This window comes from Cetorhinus maximus, chromosome 3 (genome assembly GCF_964194155.1).
Source record: "Cetorhinus maximus chromosome 3, sCetMax3.hap1.1, whole genome shotgun sequence".
Lineage (NCBI taxonomy): Eukaryota > Metazoa > Chordata > Chondrichthyes > Lamniformes > Cetorhinidae > Cetorhinus > Cetorhinus maximus.
The window spans coordinates 94,332,331-94,345,843 of NC_135881.1; the positions used below are offsets into that span (position 1 = coordinate 94,332,331).

General features: G+C 43.2%; 1 protein-coding gene across 3 annotated transcripts in view; it reads right to left on the reverse strand.

The window, feature by feature from the left end:
* Positions 1 to 5,008: 5,008 nt before the first annotated feature.
* Positions 5,009 to 13,513, reverse strand: part of mtrr (5-methyltetrahydrofolate-homocysteine methyltransferase reductase) — a 119,241-nt gene continuing 110,736 nt past the window's right edge. For all 3 annotated transcript variants that reach the window (XM_078538734.1, XM_078538733.1, XM_078538732.1), the window contains one exon: positions 5,009 to 12,024. In XM_078538734.1, the coding sequence (XP_078394860.1) occupies positions 11,880 to 12,024 (145 nt within the window). In that variant the 3' untranslated portion in view covers positions 5,009 to 11,879. The remainder of the gene's footprint in view (positions 12,025 to 13,513) is intronic.

The window sequence follows — 13,513 nt, forward strand, 5'->3', positions numbered from 1 at the left end:
CCTGGGTGGTGTCCAGTTTCTTGTGTTGTGAGAGCTGCATTCATCCAGGCAAGTGGGGAGTGTTCCATCACACATCTAACTTGTGCCTTGTAGATGGTGGACAGGCTTTGGGGAGTCAGGAGGTGAGTTCCTCATCACAGGATTCCTAGCCCCTGATCTTCTCTTGTAGCCACATTATTTATATGGCTAATCCAGTTCACTTTCAGGTCAATGGTAGCCCCCTGGATGTTGATGGTGGGGGATTCAGTGATGGTAATGCCATTGAACATCAAGGGGTGATGGTTGCATTCTCTCTTGTTGGAGGTGGTCATTTCCTGACACTTGTGTGGCGCGAATGTTACTTGCCACTTGTCAGCCCAAGCCTGGATATTGTCCAAGTCTTGCTGCATTTGGACATAGACTGCTTCAGTATCTGAGGAGTCGCAAATGGTGCTGAACATTGTGCAATCATCAGTGAACACCCCCACTTCTGACCTTATGATGGAAGGAAGGTCATTAATGAAGCAGCTGAAGATGGTTGGGCCTAGGACACTAACCTGAGGAACTCCTGCAGCGATGTCCTGAAGCTGAGATGACTGACCTCTAACAACCACAACCATCTTCCTTTGTGCTCAGTATGACTCCAACCAGCGGAGAGTTTTCCCCCTGATTCCCATTGACTCCAGTTTTGCTTGGGCTCCTTGATGCCACACTCGGTCAAATGCTGCCTTGATGTCAAGGGCAGTCACTCTCACCTCACCTCAGGAATTCAGCTCTTTCGTCCACGTTTGAACTAAGACTGTAATGAGGTCAGGAGCTAAGTGACCCTGGCGGAACCCAAACTGGGCATCAGTGAGCAGGTTATTGCTAAGCAAATGCTGCTTTATAGCACTGTTGATGATCCCTTCCATTGCTTTACTGATGATTGAGAGTAGGCTAATGGGGCAGTAATTGGCCGGGTTGGATTTGTCCTGCTTTTTGTGTGCAGGACATACCTGGGCAATTTGCCACATAGCTGGGTAGATGCCAGTGTTGTAGCTGTACTGGAACAACTTGGCTAGGGGAGCAACAAGTTCTGGAGCACAAGTCTTCAGTTCTATTGCCGGAATATTGTCAGGGCCCATAGCCTTTGAGTATCCAGTGCCTTCAGCCTTTTCTCGACTTCACGTGGAGTGAATCGAATTACCTGAAGACTGCCATCCGTGATGCTGGGGACCTCCGGAGGAGCCCAAGATGGACCATCCACTCAGCATTTCTGGCTGAAGATTGTAGCAAATGCTTCAGCCTTATCTTTTGCACTGCTGTGCTGGGCTCCTCCATCATTGAGGATGGGGATATTTGTGGAGCCTTCTTCTCCAGTGAGTTGTTTAATTGTCCACCACCATTCTTGACTGGACTGCAGAATTTAGATCTGATCCATTGGTTGTCAGATCGCTTAGCTTTGTCTATCACTTGCTGCTTATGCTGTTTGGCACACGAGTAGTCCTGTGTTATAGCTTCACTAGATTGGCACCTCATTTTTAGGTTTGCCTGGTTCTGCTCCTGGCATGCCCTCCTGTACTCTTCATTGAACCAGGGTTGATCCCCTGGCTTGATGGTAATGGTAGAGTGGGGGATATGCCAGGCCATAAGGTTACAGAATGTGTTTGAGTATAATCCTGCTGCTGCTGATGGCCCACAGCGCCTCATGGATGCCCAGCCTTGAGTTGCTAGATCTGTTCAAAATTTATCCCATTTAGCACAGTGGCAGTGCCACACAATAGGATGGTATCCTCAATAAGAAAGGACTTAGTCTCCACAATGACTGTGCGGCAGTCACTTCATGGACAGATGCATCTGCAGCAGGCAGGTTGATGAGGATAAGGTCAAGTATGTTTTTCCCCCTTGTTGGTTCCCTCACCACTTGCCACAGACCCAGTCTAGCAGCTGTCATTTAGGACTCGGCCAGCTCGGTCAGTAGTGGTGCTACTGAGCCACTCATGGTGATGGACATTGAAGTCCCCCACCCAGATTACATTCTGCACCCTTGCCACACTCAGTGCTTCTTCCAAGAGATGTTCAACATGGAGGAGCACTGACTTATCAGCTGAGGGAGGGCAGTACGTGGTAACCAGCAGGAGGTTTCCTCGCCTACGTTTGACCTGATGCCGTGAGACTTCATGGGGAGTCCAGAGTCAATGTTGATGACTCCCAGGGCAACTCCCTCGCGCCTGTATACCATTGTGCTGCCACTTCTGCTGGGTCTGTCCTACCAGCGGGAGGTGGTGTCTGGGACTTTATCTGTAAGGTATGATTCTGTAAGGATCACTATTTTCAGGCTGTTGCTTGACTAGTCTGTGAGACAGCTCTCCCAATTTTGGCAGTAATGCTGGGTCAATGGGGCTACGATTGCTGTTGTCATGTCTGGTGCCTACATCGATGCTGGGTGGTCCGTATGGTTTGATTCCTTTCTTGTGGCTTTGTAGCGGTTTGTTACAACTGAGTGGCATGCTAGGCCATTTCAGGGGGCAATTAAGAGTCAACCACATTAGTGAGCCAGATGGGTTTTTACAATGGTTTCATGGTCATCATTAGACTTTTAATTCCAGATTTTTATTGAATTTAAATTCCACCATCTGCCATGGTGGGATTCGGACCCTGGTCCCCAGAGCATTACCCTAGGTGTCTGGATTACTAGTCCAGCAACAATACCAATATGCTATCGTTCTCTCGATTAGGATTAGGCAATGGTCTTTCATCTTTGGAAGCTGCATTCAACTCAGTGTAGAAAATTTAGTCTTTTGTACTCTGTTTCCACAACACAAAACTGGCACTAAACTGACAATTTTTAACACAACAAATCTCAAGGTCAAATCTGATAAGGTTGCAGATAGGCTGGCTTGATCTCAGACTGTTGCCAGGGAGAAGGAACAGAGTCAGTAGCTAGGGAACAGAGCTTGAAGCAGGGACTTAAAGCAATGACTTCAGTCTTTCCAATATTTAATTGAAGGAAATTTCTGCTCATCCAGCACCGTATGTCTGGTAAGCAATCTGATAACTTAGCAATGTTGAAGCCGCAAGAGGTGGTGATGAGGCAGAACTGGGTGTTGCCAGTGTATATGTGAAAACTAACATTATGGTTTTGGATGATGTCACTGTGGGGTAGTCTGTAGATGGGAAAAAGATGACCAAGGATAGATTCTCAAGGGACACTAAAGGTAATGGTGTAGGAGCAGAAAGAGAAGCCATGCGAGTGACTCTCTGGCTGTGATTATATAGATATGAATGGAACCAGGTGAGAGCAGCCCCAGCCAGCTGGGTAACAGTGGAGAGGTATTGAAGGAGGATGGTGTAGTCAACCATATCAAAGGCTACAACAGGTAAAGGAGGGGACAAGTTTACCTTCATCAGTCATATAAGATGTCGTTTACAAGATGGGAGTGCACAGTCTGTCTCTACTTCCACTACTCCACAGGTCACAACACATATTTAAATGATTTCTCCAGCTAGCTATTTGGCCAAACATGTGCTTTACCTATGATTCTCAGAATGAGCACGCAATGCCCAGGTTTTCAATAAACAACAAAATCATTAGTTTATTATAAAACCAGACTTGTCAAGTAGAAGGCAAAACATTAACAAAGTATGAAATATGAAAGTATAATAATTACTCTAAGTACCCTAACTCTCTCGTTCTCATACATACATACACCAAAAAAAAAACCCAAAATAAACGAAAGGTTAAAAATCAATGGTTCAAGGGAAAAGGGTATATGATGAGTCCTTGAAATGGTGTCTGGATTATACATGTGGTTCTCAGCACTGGTCTGCGAACAATCGGAGTCTTGCACTACTTTTCAGGCAGGCTTTGCAGAAAACTTGCAGTCAATTTCAGAACATAGAGCCACTTTGGGGCATCTTCCATTCACTTTTTGCTTTCGACTGGGTCTGGAGCTTTTGAAGAACATAAGTCTTTTTAAAAACAAGTTCTTCCAGAATGTTCTTAGTCCTTGAAGATGAGCCATTTGCTGTGATTAAAGTATTTATGACAAGTACTGTAGCAAGATTCCAATATGAAGCGCTAGGAAAGATGTGAATGGATTTGAGACAACACCACATTCAAAGACTTGAAAGGAAAGGGAGTTTGGAGGTAGGTCAGTAGTTAGCATGACGCTGGTGTCAAGGGCTTGTTTATTGAGGTGAGGGATGATGACAGCAGATTTAAAGGAGGGACAGCACCTTAAGAGAGACAACCATTTACAATATTGGCTGACGTGGGGACGAGGAGGGAAAGTTGGGTGGTCAGCAGTTTAGTAGGAATGGGATTGAAGGTACTGGAGGTGGGTCTCACTGACGAACTCAGAGGGCATGTTTGGCCAGGTGGGCTAGTGGAAGGGAGGGACACATCTGAGGCAACTGATTGTCATGAAGATCAAAGCAGTCCATGAGCTCTTTGCACTTAGTGTTGGAGATGAGGGCGGAGAGTATGGGGAGAGGGGTTTAAGAAGGCAGCTTGCAGTGCAGCAAAGTAGTCAGGGGTTATCTTTGTATGCCAGGTTGATCCTGGAATAGTGAGCAGTTTCCTCATTATACCGTCTGTAGAAGTTAAATATGCAAATCAGACCTGCTCGACATACTTACTCCTGGAGGAGTGAAAAGTTGCTTTTTTTTTAAATTTGTTCATGGGATGTGGATGTTGCTGGCTAGGCCAGCATTCATTGCCCATCCCTAATTACCTTCATCACTAATAACACAGAAAATGCTAGAAATATTCAGCAGGTTTGGCTGCAGCTGCAGGGAGAAAAAGCAGAGCTATCATTTCAGGTTTGTGACCTTTGATCACATATTGTTGACTTTATTCCAAGCACTCACTTTGAAGAGTCTGGTTGCCAACCCTACAGTAGGCAGTGCTGTGGAGGAAAAGAATATTCATTTCATCCGCCAACATCTCTTTAATTAAGCTATCTGGGGGTCAACTTTAAAATCCAGATATTTATTTTTGGTTATCAAATTAGGAGGAGGAAGTGAGGAACATTGACAAAAAGCAAGATTATAAAATTGAATGAATGATTTTATTTGAGAATCTGTCTTTTACAATTCTGCCACTATCTTAACATATTACACTATAAATAATGCAATTTTTATAGAATAGAAAATGCGCTCACATTTCAAAAATACTCAACTTCCAAATAATGTATGTTTTGTGGACAATATAATTTATTATACCAAAAGCTGGTCAAAGAATCAAATTAATTAAGGAATTTCATCCTGCTCAGTACCAATAGTTCAGAATTCAAAAAAATTTATATGCATCTGGTGATAGCATATTGCATCCTTGGTTATCAAGCTGCAAAGCAGGTCCATTCACAGCTCTTAGACTCGGGGCCTAGAAGTAGCGCCATGTAGCCACATCCTCAGCCACAAAAGTAGTAGGCAGGAAGCATGCATACAAATCCAACTGGAAGTGTGTCCAGGACGAACAGTTCTGAAGAAGTCAGGGACACTTTGATCAAGGGGATTGAGGGGTGCAGGCAAGACCGGGGAAGGGGGGGCAGAGCTTACTTGGGGCCAGAGCTCGGACTCAGGGCCGAGACTCAGAGCACCACGATGAGTGGGGTCATTACAGAGGAGGAACAGAATGAGACAATGTGCAGTCAAGAATGAAATGTAAGAAAATGATTTAGATTATTACCTTCTGCTGACAGTTTTCTCTTCTGCGTGATGTGTTTTAAAACTTTTTTTTAAAAAAAGATTTGCTCAGTCCAACATCGGCCAGTTCTCCTCCTCTTCTCTCCTCCTCATGGCCAAGTGAACCATCTGCAGAGTGCATGCGCAGGGAAAGTTACCTGGACACTTTGCTCCAGAGGATGGTCACACCCCTCAGATTAGCTCATTCAAATTTGGTTTGTAATCAGGGGCAGGAGGGTGTGACTGCAGGTGAAGTAGGTATGAAGAGCCAGGGAGGAGTGTTTGAGGACCCTCAGACCTTGCAACTGTCCTGTCCAAGGTTCTTGCAAGCTGTGTGGATGAGATCAGGGACTGCAGAGAGGATGAGCGAACTGACCACAGCACCGTGGTACAGGGGGCCATTCAAGTGGGGGAAGGAAATAGAACGTAGTAGTGGTAAGGGACAGTACAATTATGGGTATAGATACTGTTCCCTGCAGACATGAGCATGAGTCCCGAAGGCTGTGTTGCCTGCCCAGTGCCAGGGTTAAGGGCACCTCCTTAGGGCTGGAGAGGGGAGTGGGAGGGGAATAATTCCGTTGTCGCAGTCCATGTTGGGACTAACAACATTGATAGGACTAGAAAGGAGGTTCTGTTGAAAGAATTTGAACAGTTAGGAGCTACATTAAAAAGCAGAACCTCCAAGGTAATAATCTCGGGATTACTACCTCAGCCACAGGCAAACTGGTATAGGGTAAATAAAGTCAAGTTGTTAAATGCGTGGCTCAAAGATCGGTGTGGGAGGAATGGGTTTTAGATCATGGGGCACTGGCACCAGTATTGGGGTAGAAGGGAGTTGTTCTGGTGGGACGGGCTTCACTTGAACCACGCTGGAACCAGTGTCCCGGTGAATCGAATAACTGGGGCTGTAAAGAGTACTTTAAACTAAATAGAGGGAGAGAGGTGGGGGAGGGTTCTGGAGAGAGGATACATATGCTTACAAAGCAAAAGGATATGGCAGCATTGCAGGACAGCTATTTAGATAATGATACCCAGATTGTGACAGGAAGAGGCAGAGCATACAAATATAAAAAAAAGCAGCAAATGAGTCAAAGGGGGACAAAGTGGTAAAAAAGGCAAAATTAATGGCTCTTTACTTAATAGTATTCGGAACAAAATAAATGAATTAACGGCACAAATAGAGGTTAATGGATATGACCTTATAGCCACTACGGAGACATGGTTACAAGGAGATCAAAGCAGGGAACTAAATATTTAGGAATACGAGACTTTTCAAAAGGACAGGCAGGGAGGAAAGGGTGGTGGGGTAGCTTTGTTAGTACAAGATGAAATAAGTACGATAGCAAGAAATGATCTTGCATCGGAAGATGTAGAATCCAATGTGGGTGGAGGTAAGAAATAACAAGGGGACGACGACACTGGTGGGAGTAGTCTATAAGCCCCCTAACAGTAGCTATATTGTAGGACAGAGAATAAGTCAGGAGATAATGAGGGCATGTAAAAAAGGCAGTACATTAATCATCAGTGACTTTAATCTTCATGTAGATTGGGAAAATCAAATTGGCACAGGTAGACACGAGTGAGAATTCAGTGTTTTTGGGACAGTTTCCTAGAACAATATGTTGTGGATCCAACCAGGGATCAGGCTATTTTGGATCTGGTAATGTGCAATGAGGCAGGTTTAATAAATGATCTCAGAGTAAAAGATCCCCAAGGAAACAGTGACCATAATCTGGTTGAATTTAGCATTCAGTTTGAGAGTGAGAAACTTGGGTTGGAAACAACTGTGCTAAACTTAAATAAGGGCAATTACAAAGGAATGAGGGCAGAGTTGGCTGGAGTGGACTGGGAAAGGGGTTTAGCAGAAAAGACGGTTGATGAACAATGGCAGACGTTTAAGAAAATAGTTCTTGACTCACAACTAAGATATATCCCAGTGAGGGGAGGGGAGGAATAAATGCAATAACTATCACTAGAGAAGAAGTACTAGGGAAACTAATAGGGCTAAAGGCTGATAAGTCTCCTGGATTAGGATATTAAAGGTAGTAGCTACACAGATAGTGGATGCACTGGTAGTAATCTTCCAAGAATCCTTAGATTCTGGAAAAATCCCAAAAGACTGGGAAACTGCCAATATTCAAAAAGGGAGGGAGACAAAAAACAGGTAACTATAGGCCAGTTAGCTTAACATGTCACTGGGAAAATGTTGGAGTCTATTATAAAGGATGTAATAGCAGAACACTTAGAGATCATAATCTAATCAAACACAGTCAGCATGGCTTCATGAAGGGGAAATCATGCCTGATAAATTTATTAGAATTCTTTGAGGAGGTAACAAGCAGGGGAACCAGTAGGTGTAATATGTTTGGATTTCCAAAAGGCGTTCGATAAGGTACTGCACATAAGGCTACTTAATAAGATAAGAGCCCATGGTGTTGGGGGTAGTATATTAGCATGGATAGAGGATTGGCTAACTAATAGAAGACAGAGAGCTGAGATAAGGGGGGCATTTTCAGGATGGCAACCTATAACTAGTGGAGTGCACAGGGATCAGTGCTGGGGCCACAATTATTTACAATATATACTAATGATTAGATGAGGGGAGTGAATGTACTTTCACCAAGTTTGCGGATGACACAAAAATAGGTGGGAAGGCAAGTGATGAGGATGACACAAAGTCTACAGAGGGTTTAGTGAGTGGGCAAAAACTTGGCAGATAGAATATAATGTGGGAAAATGTGAGGCTATGCACTTTGGCAGTAAGAATAGAGGAGCTGAATATTATTTCAATGGAGAAAGAACAGAAAGCTGCAGCACAGAGGGACTTGGTGGTCCTAGTGCATGAATCCCAAAAAGGTAACGTTCAGCAGGTAATATGGAAGGCAAATGAAATGTTGGCCTTTACTTCAAAGGGAATAGGGTATAAAAATAGGGAAACCTTGCTAAAACTATACAAGGCACTAGTTAAACCACGCCAGAATACTGTGAACAATTTTGGTCCCCTTATCTAAGGGGAGATATACTGGCATTGGAGACAGTCCAGAGAAGGTTCACTAGGTTGACACCAGGTATGGAGGGATTTTCTTATGAGGAAAGGTTGAGTACGTTGGGCCTCTATTCATTGGCATCTAGGAGAATGAGGCAACCTTATTGAAACATATAAGATTCTTAGGGGGCTTGACATGATTGATGCTGAGAGGCTGTTTCCCCTTGTAGGAGGGTCTAGGACCAGAGGGAATAATCTCAGTGTAAGGGGGTCACCCATTTAAGACCAAGATGAGGAGGAATTTCTTCTCTCAGAGGGTCGTGCATCTGTGGAATTCTTTACCAGAGAGCTGTAGAGGCTGGGTCATTAAGTACATTCAAGGCTGAGATAAGACAGATTTTTAATCAATAAGGGAATCAAAGGTTATGGGGAAAGGGCAGGAAAGTGGAGTTGAGGATTATCAGATCAGCCATGATTTAATTGAATAGTGGAGCAGGCTCGATGAGCTGAATGGCCTACTTCTGCTCCTACATCTTATGGTCTTATGCACAGTGCGCATGAGCAAAAAACAAAGATACTAGGGCAGTGGCAAGAAGAGACTCACCAGCAGTCCCCAAGTCACTGCCTGAGAAATACAGGATAAATGGCACCCTGGGGAACAAACAAACGGGACGAGGGACAAAACATTAAATTAAGGGACGATCACGTAAAATACAGGATGGTTGGTCACCCTGAGTCTGTTGCCTGTCACGCTGGGTAAGGGCAAGGGAAAAGAGGTGGCCTTTGTGCAGAACTAAAGCAAGTATTGGTAAAGAGTGTGTCAAATACCTTGCCTGAGGTCTTTGCTACAAGGCTGGTTTATCCTGAGGAAGCCTGGAGCATCCAGTCCCGTTAGAAAATCTACTCTACACAACTACTACAAAAATGAAAAAAGTTACTTACCTCCGAATGTGGAGAGCGCAGGGGTGTCAAGAGTAAGCATATGAAAATGTTACAAACATGCTAGTCCGGATTTTGTTTTCAGAAGAATGGTAAGGCTAACAGCACTCAGATATTATGGAGTAAATTGGACACCAACTTCTGGGGTCCACCTTTGCAGCTAAATGCAGAAATCTGAAGTTTCCTGTCCAAGGTGAGTTGGGGAGGTGGTTGGTAAGGGGTAGGGAACCGAAAAGTTGGGGCTCCCCGCACATAGTGGTTTTAACTCCAATGTGTGTGCGCATCGACACTAACTGGTGCCTTACATGGAAACCAGCCTGATCGGGAGTGAGGTTTGGAAGCTTCAGAAGGGGACCATGGGTCGGGAGTAGAGAACAAGGAAGTGCCCAACCACAGGGGTGCCCAGGCATGTTGATCCACCAGGTAGGTGTAAAAGAACCTACCTCCTGGATTTGACCACTCCTCACCTGGGTTTAGCTGCTGGATTCCCTGTGGGTCAGGAAACCTGGCTATTCACAGTTCAATTTGAAAAGTTGAAAAATGAGGCTGCAAGCCTCATTGTAATACTTAAAGTGCCAACCCGCCTCCTCGGAGGCACCTACTGTCACTCAACTGCAGACAATCCCACCTCCATTAAAGCTGGACATAGGTGGGATAGAGGTCTAAATCTTTTAAGATTTTAACTACCTGACTGACCAACTGAGGTTAAAATTTCCCCCTCTGACTCGGTGAGGATTCTTTGATCTGGTTGATTGAGGAACCATGCTGTTGCCTGCCCTGCCACAGGTCCCCTATGTCGAGCTGGGTCAGCTGCCTAATGACAGGAAGTTGTCAATCAAAAGCCTGCAAAAATCCGCAGGCAACATAGTGAACAGAGAGCACCTTTCCTTTGCCATTTGCACCATGCTATTAGTTTCAATTTTGTATTGTGTCTACAGTGTAAATGTTGCGGTTCAATTTCCAACCAACAAAAGTTTTCCCAAAAACATTTTGCATGTAAATAAATTCCTCCTCAGCTGGTTATACCCAATATTGTTCAAGTTGTTTGATGATTACAGTGTAACTGCATCAAATGGTAACAATTTTAACAGAACAGAGGTCACATGTAAAGCACTTATGTGCAGAATTTGCAGACCTAAAGAATACACAAAGATTTTGAACATTTTTCCATGCATAAAAATACACAAACTATAACACAAACATAAACAGAAATTACTTTTTTCTGTTTCCAGGCGAGCACTCAGGAACACGATCCTTGAATTGAAAGAGTTAACAGAACAAGGAGTGGGGGAAGGAAGACTAACAGAACTTCATAGTAAGTGCTTTGATTAACATTCAAAGGATCATTATGATCTTTGCCGTTCTGCCTTCCCCAAATATTCTATCGAAGTATTGAATCCAAGAATAAAAGATCTCCCACATGCTATGCTGCTACAAAGATAATGAAATAAAGTTAGTAAGAGTATGCATGTCCTTTGCTGAAGGTCCACAAAGGCTATAGTTCCAGTGATCTCAAAAGTTAATGTTCTATCTATTGGCATAGAGACGCATTTCCAGCAATATTTTTGCCTTTTATATAATGAATAAAAATAATTTGGTACCAAAGCCAAAAGTAAAGAATAGGACAGCACAACAAATAAAATAACAGTGAGGTAAGTGATATGACAAAATGCAATTAACCCTGAGAATTTATTAACGAAGTGTGAATTGTGTAACAAAACCTACTGGTAAATGTGCTGAAAATGCTGGCATTTAGTGCAGATCTAAACAATAACTTCCCACTAGACCTAACTGGAGCTCTATGGAAGCTTCTACACTTCTGTCTCATAACTAACTTAACCTTAGCATAGAAATGTTTTAAAAGGCATAATTTAAAAATTGCATAAATAAATGCATTTACATTGCTTTAGTCAAACATTACAGTAACAGGTTACATTAAAACAGTTAAAATGCTGCAGAATGGGCTATTACATTTCAAAGAGCAGAAAAATCACATTGCAGCAACTCCTAACAGCATTGTTGAAAACATCTGAATTCATCTGAAAGTGCATTATTTGAAAAGATGTCTGACTAACTTTTATCATTTGTTTCTAAACGTCGTCAGAGTGATGTTCACTACATTATGTCTTTGACAAGGATGTGCGGATGGTTTAAAAATAAAATTCCCAAACCTTTTGTCTATGAAGAGTGTTTTTCTAACACTCCTTCCAACAATTAACATTGCTTTTCATTTTTTAAACACTGTACCTAGTTTCTATGGCATAGTCTTTTTTTAAAATATACTTTATACACCTCTCTCCAGATGCAGTTAACTCCAGACATCCTGTAGGTAACGTTTCTCTTCACGTAGGTTGGCTATAATTTTCATGGCTGCCAGAGTATCCACTCCCAGCTTTTCTGATACAATCTCCGTCACAGAATTGGCCACATCTTTGGCCATATTTTTGCCATCTCTATTTAAGAAACAAAAATAAACTCAGTAAAATAGCAGTTACAATAAGACCCTATTCTTTTGGATGTTACAAAACCCAAAGTGTAGATAGTCATTAGTTGTTTGGTAGTACAGAACTTGAGTATTTCTGAAAAATACTTTTTTTTTTTGCCTTGCACTCATCAGGACAATTTGCAAGAAAATGCCAATATCAGGGGAAACAACAAATTTATACAGTATGTGAAGAGAGTGCTGATTGATTGGCCCAGGTCTCACAAACATCTTTGTTGGGTTCCATGAGTAACGTACCTTTGATGGAATCATACCTACCTCCTACCCCTTGCATATTTCTGATATTTGGATGATACATTTGCTATATTTAAATCCGCAGTTGCATGTAATAGTTTCCTTGCATGTCTTAATGGGCTCCATCCATCCTGCGCTCAAATTCACCTTTGAAATGGAGCAATTAAATGAACTCCCCTTCCTTGACGTACTGGTTGTGAAATCTGCCAGGGGATTTCTCTACCATGGTCTACTGCAAGCCTATCTTCACTGGTCAATACATGTGTTGGAATTCTTGCAGTTGTATATGCTACAAGATTGGTCTTATCGACAACCTTGTAAAAAGGGCCCAAGCCATTTGCTCACCATGCAAGCTTGATGTTGAAATAGGGCAAATCAAAGACATCCTGCAGGATAATGGCTACCCTGATCAGATCATTTCACGCTGTATATCATACAAACTCATGAATGGGCCTAAGGCCATCACTTTCAGCCCTGAAAAGTGCCCAGTTTATTTCAGATTACCCTCGAAGGGCAAGGTATCTCGAAAATTTGAGCAACAGGTGAAGCTAGCTGCTTCACATTGCTACTATGCAGTAGCAACACAAAGGGTATTCGCCACTAACAGGATGCTGCCATCAAGCCAAAAAGGCAAGTGAGTAATGTGCTATATGAATTTCAGTGCCTGTGTGATGCTAAGTATGTAGGTCATACATCCCAAAGACTGGCGGATCGTAGCAAACAGCATGTCCCTTTCACAGTTCGCAGCAGGCAAGGTACAGACTATACTCAACCAGCCTCTTCTTGCAAAATTCAAGACACAGGGCGGGATTTTCCACACCCGCCCACCATCGCAATCTTCCGGTCCCACTGCAAGTCAATGGACTTCTGGCTGGGGTGCTGCCTCGCCCGTGGCAGGTCCCACCCGCAGCGGGGCCGGAAAAGTCCAGCCACAGTGTCCAACATTAAACATGATTCTGTGACTGAGGACTATTTAGCAAATGTTGTCCAGTGTGGTAAGAATTATGCTGACAACCAATTTAATATTGTAAGTCAGGCTCACAGTGTAGTGCATTTGCATATACATACATTCATACACAGGGCCCTGTTCTTTGCAAACAGAAAGAACATTTACACACATTGCACCTGTTTCAGCTAAACAAAATTAGTGACAGCCATTCACTGGTTCATTCCCCAGGGCAATGTCTTGACCAATCAGAGTCAAG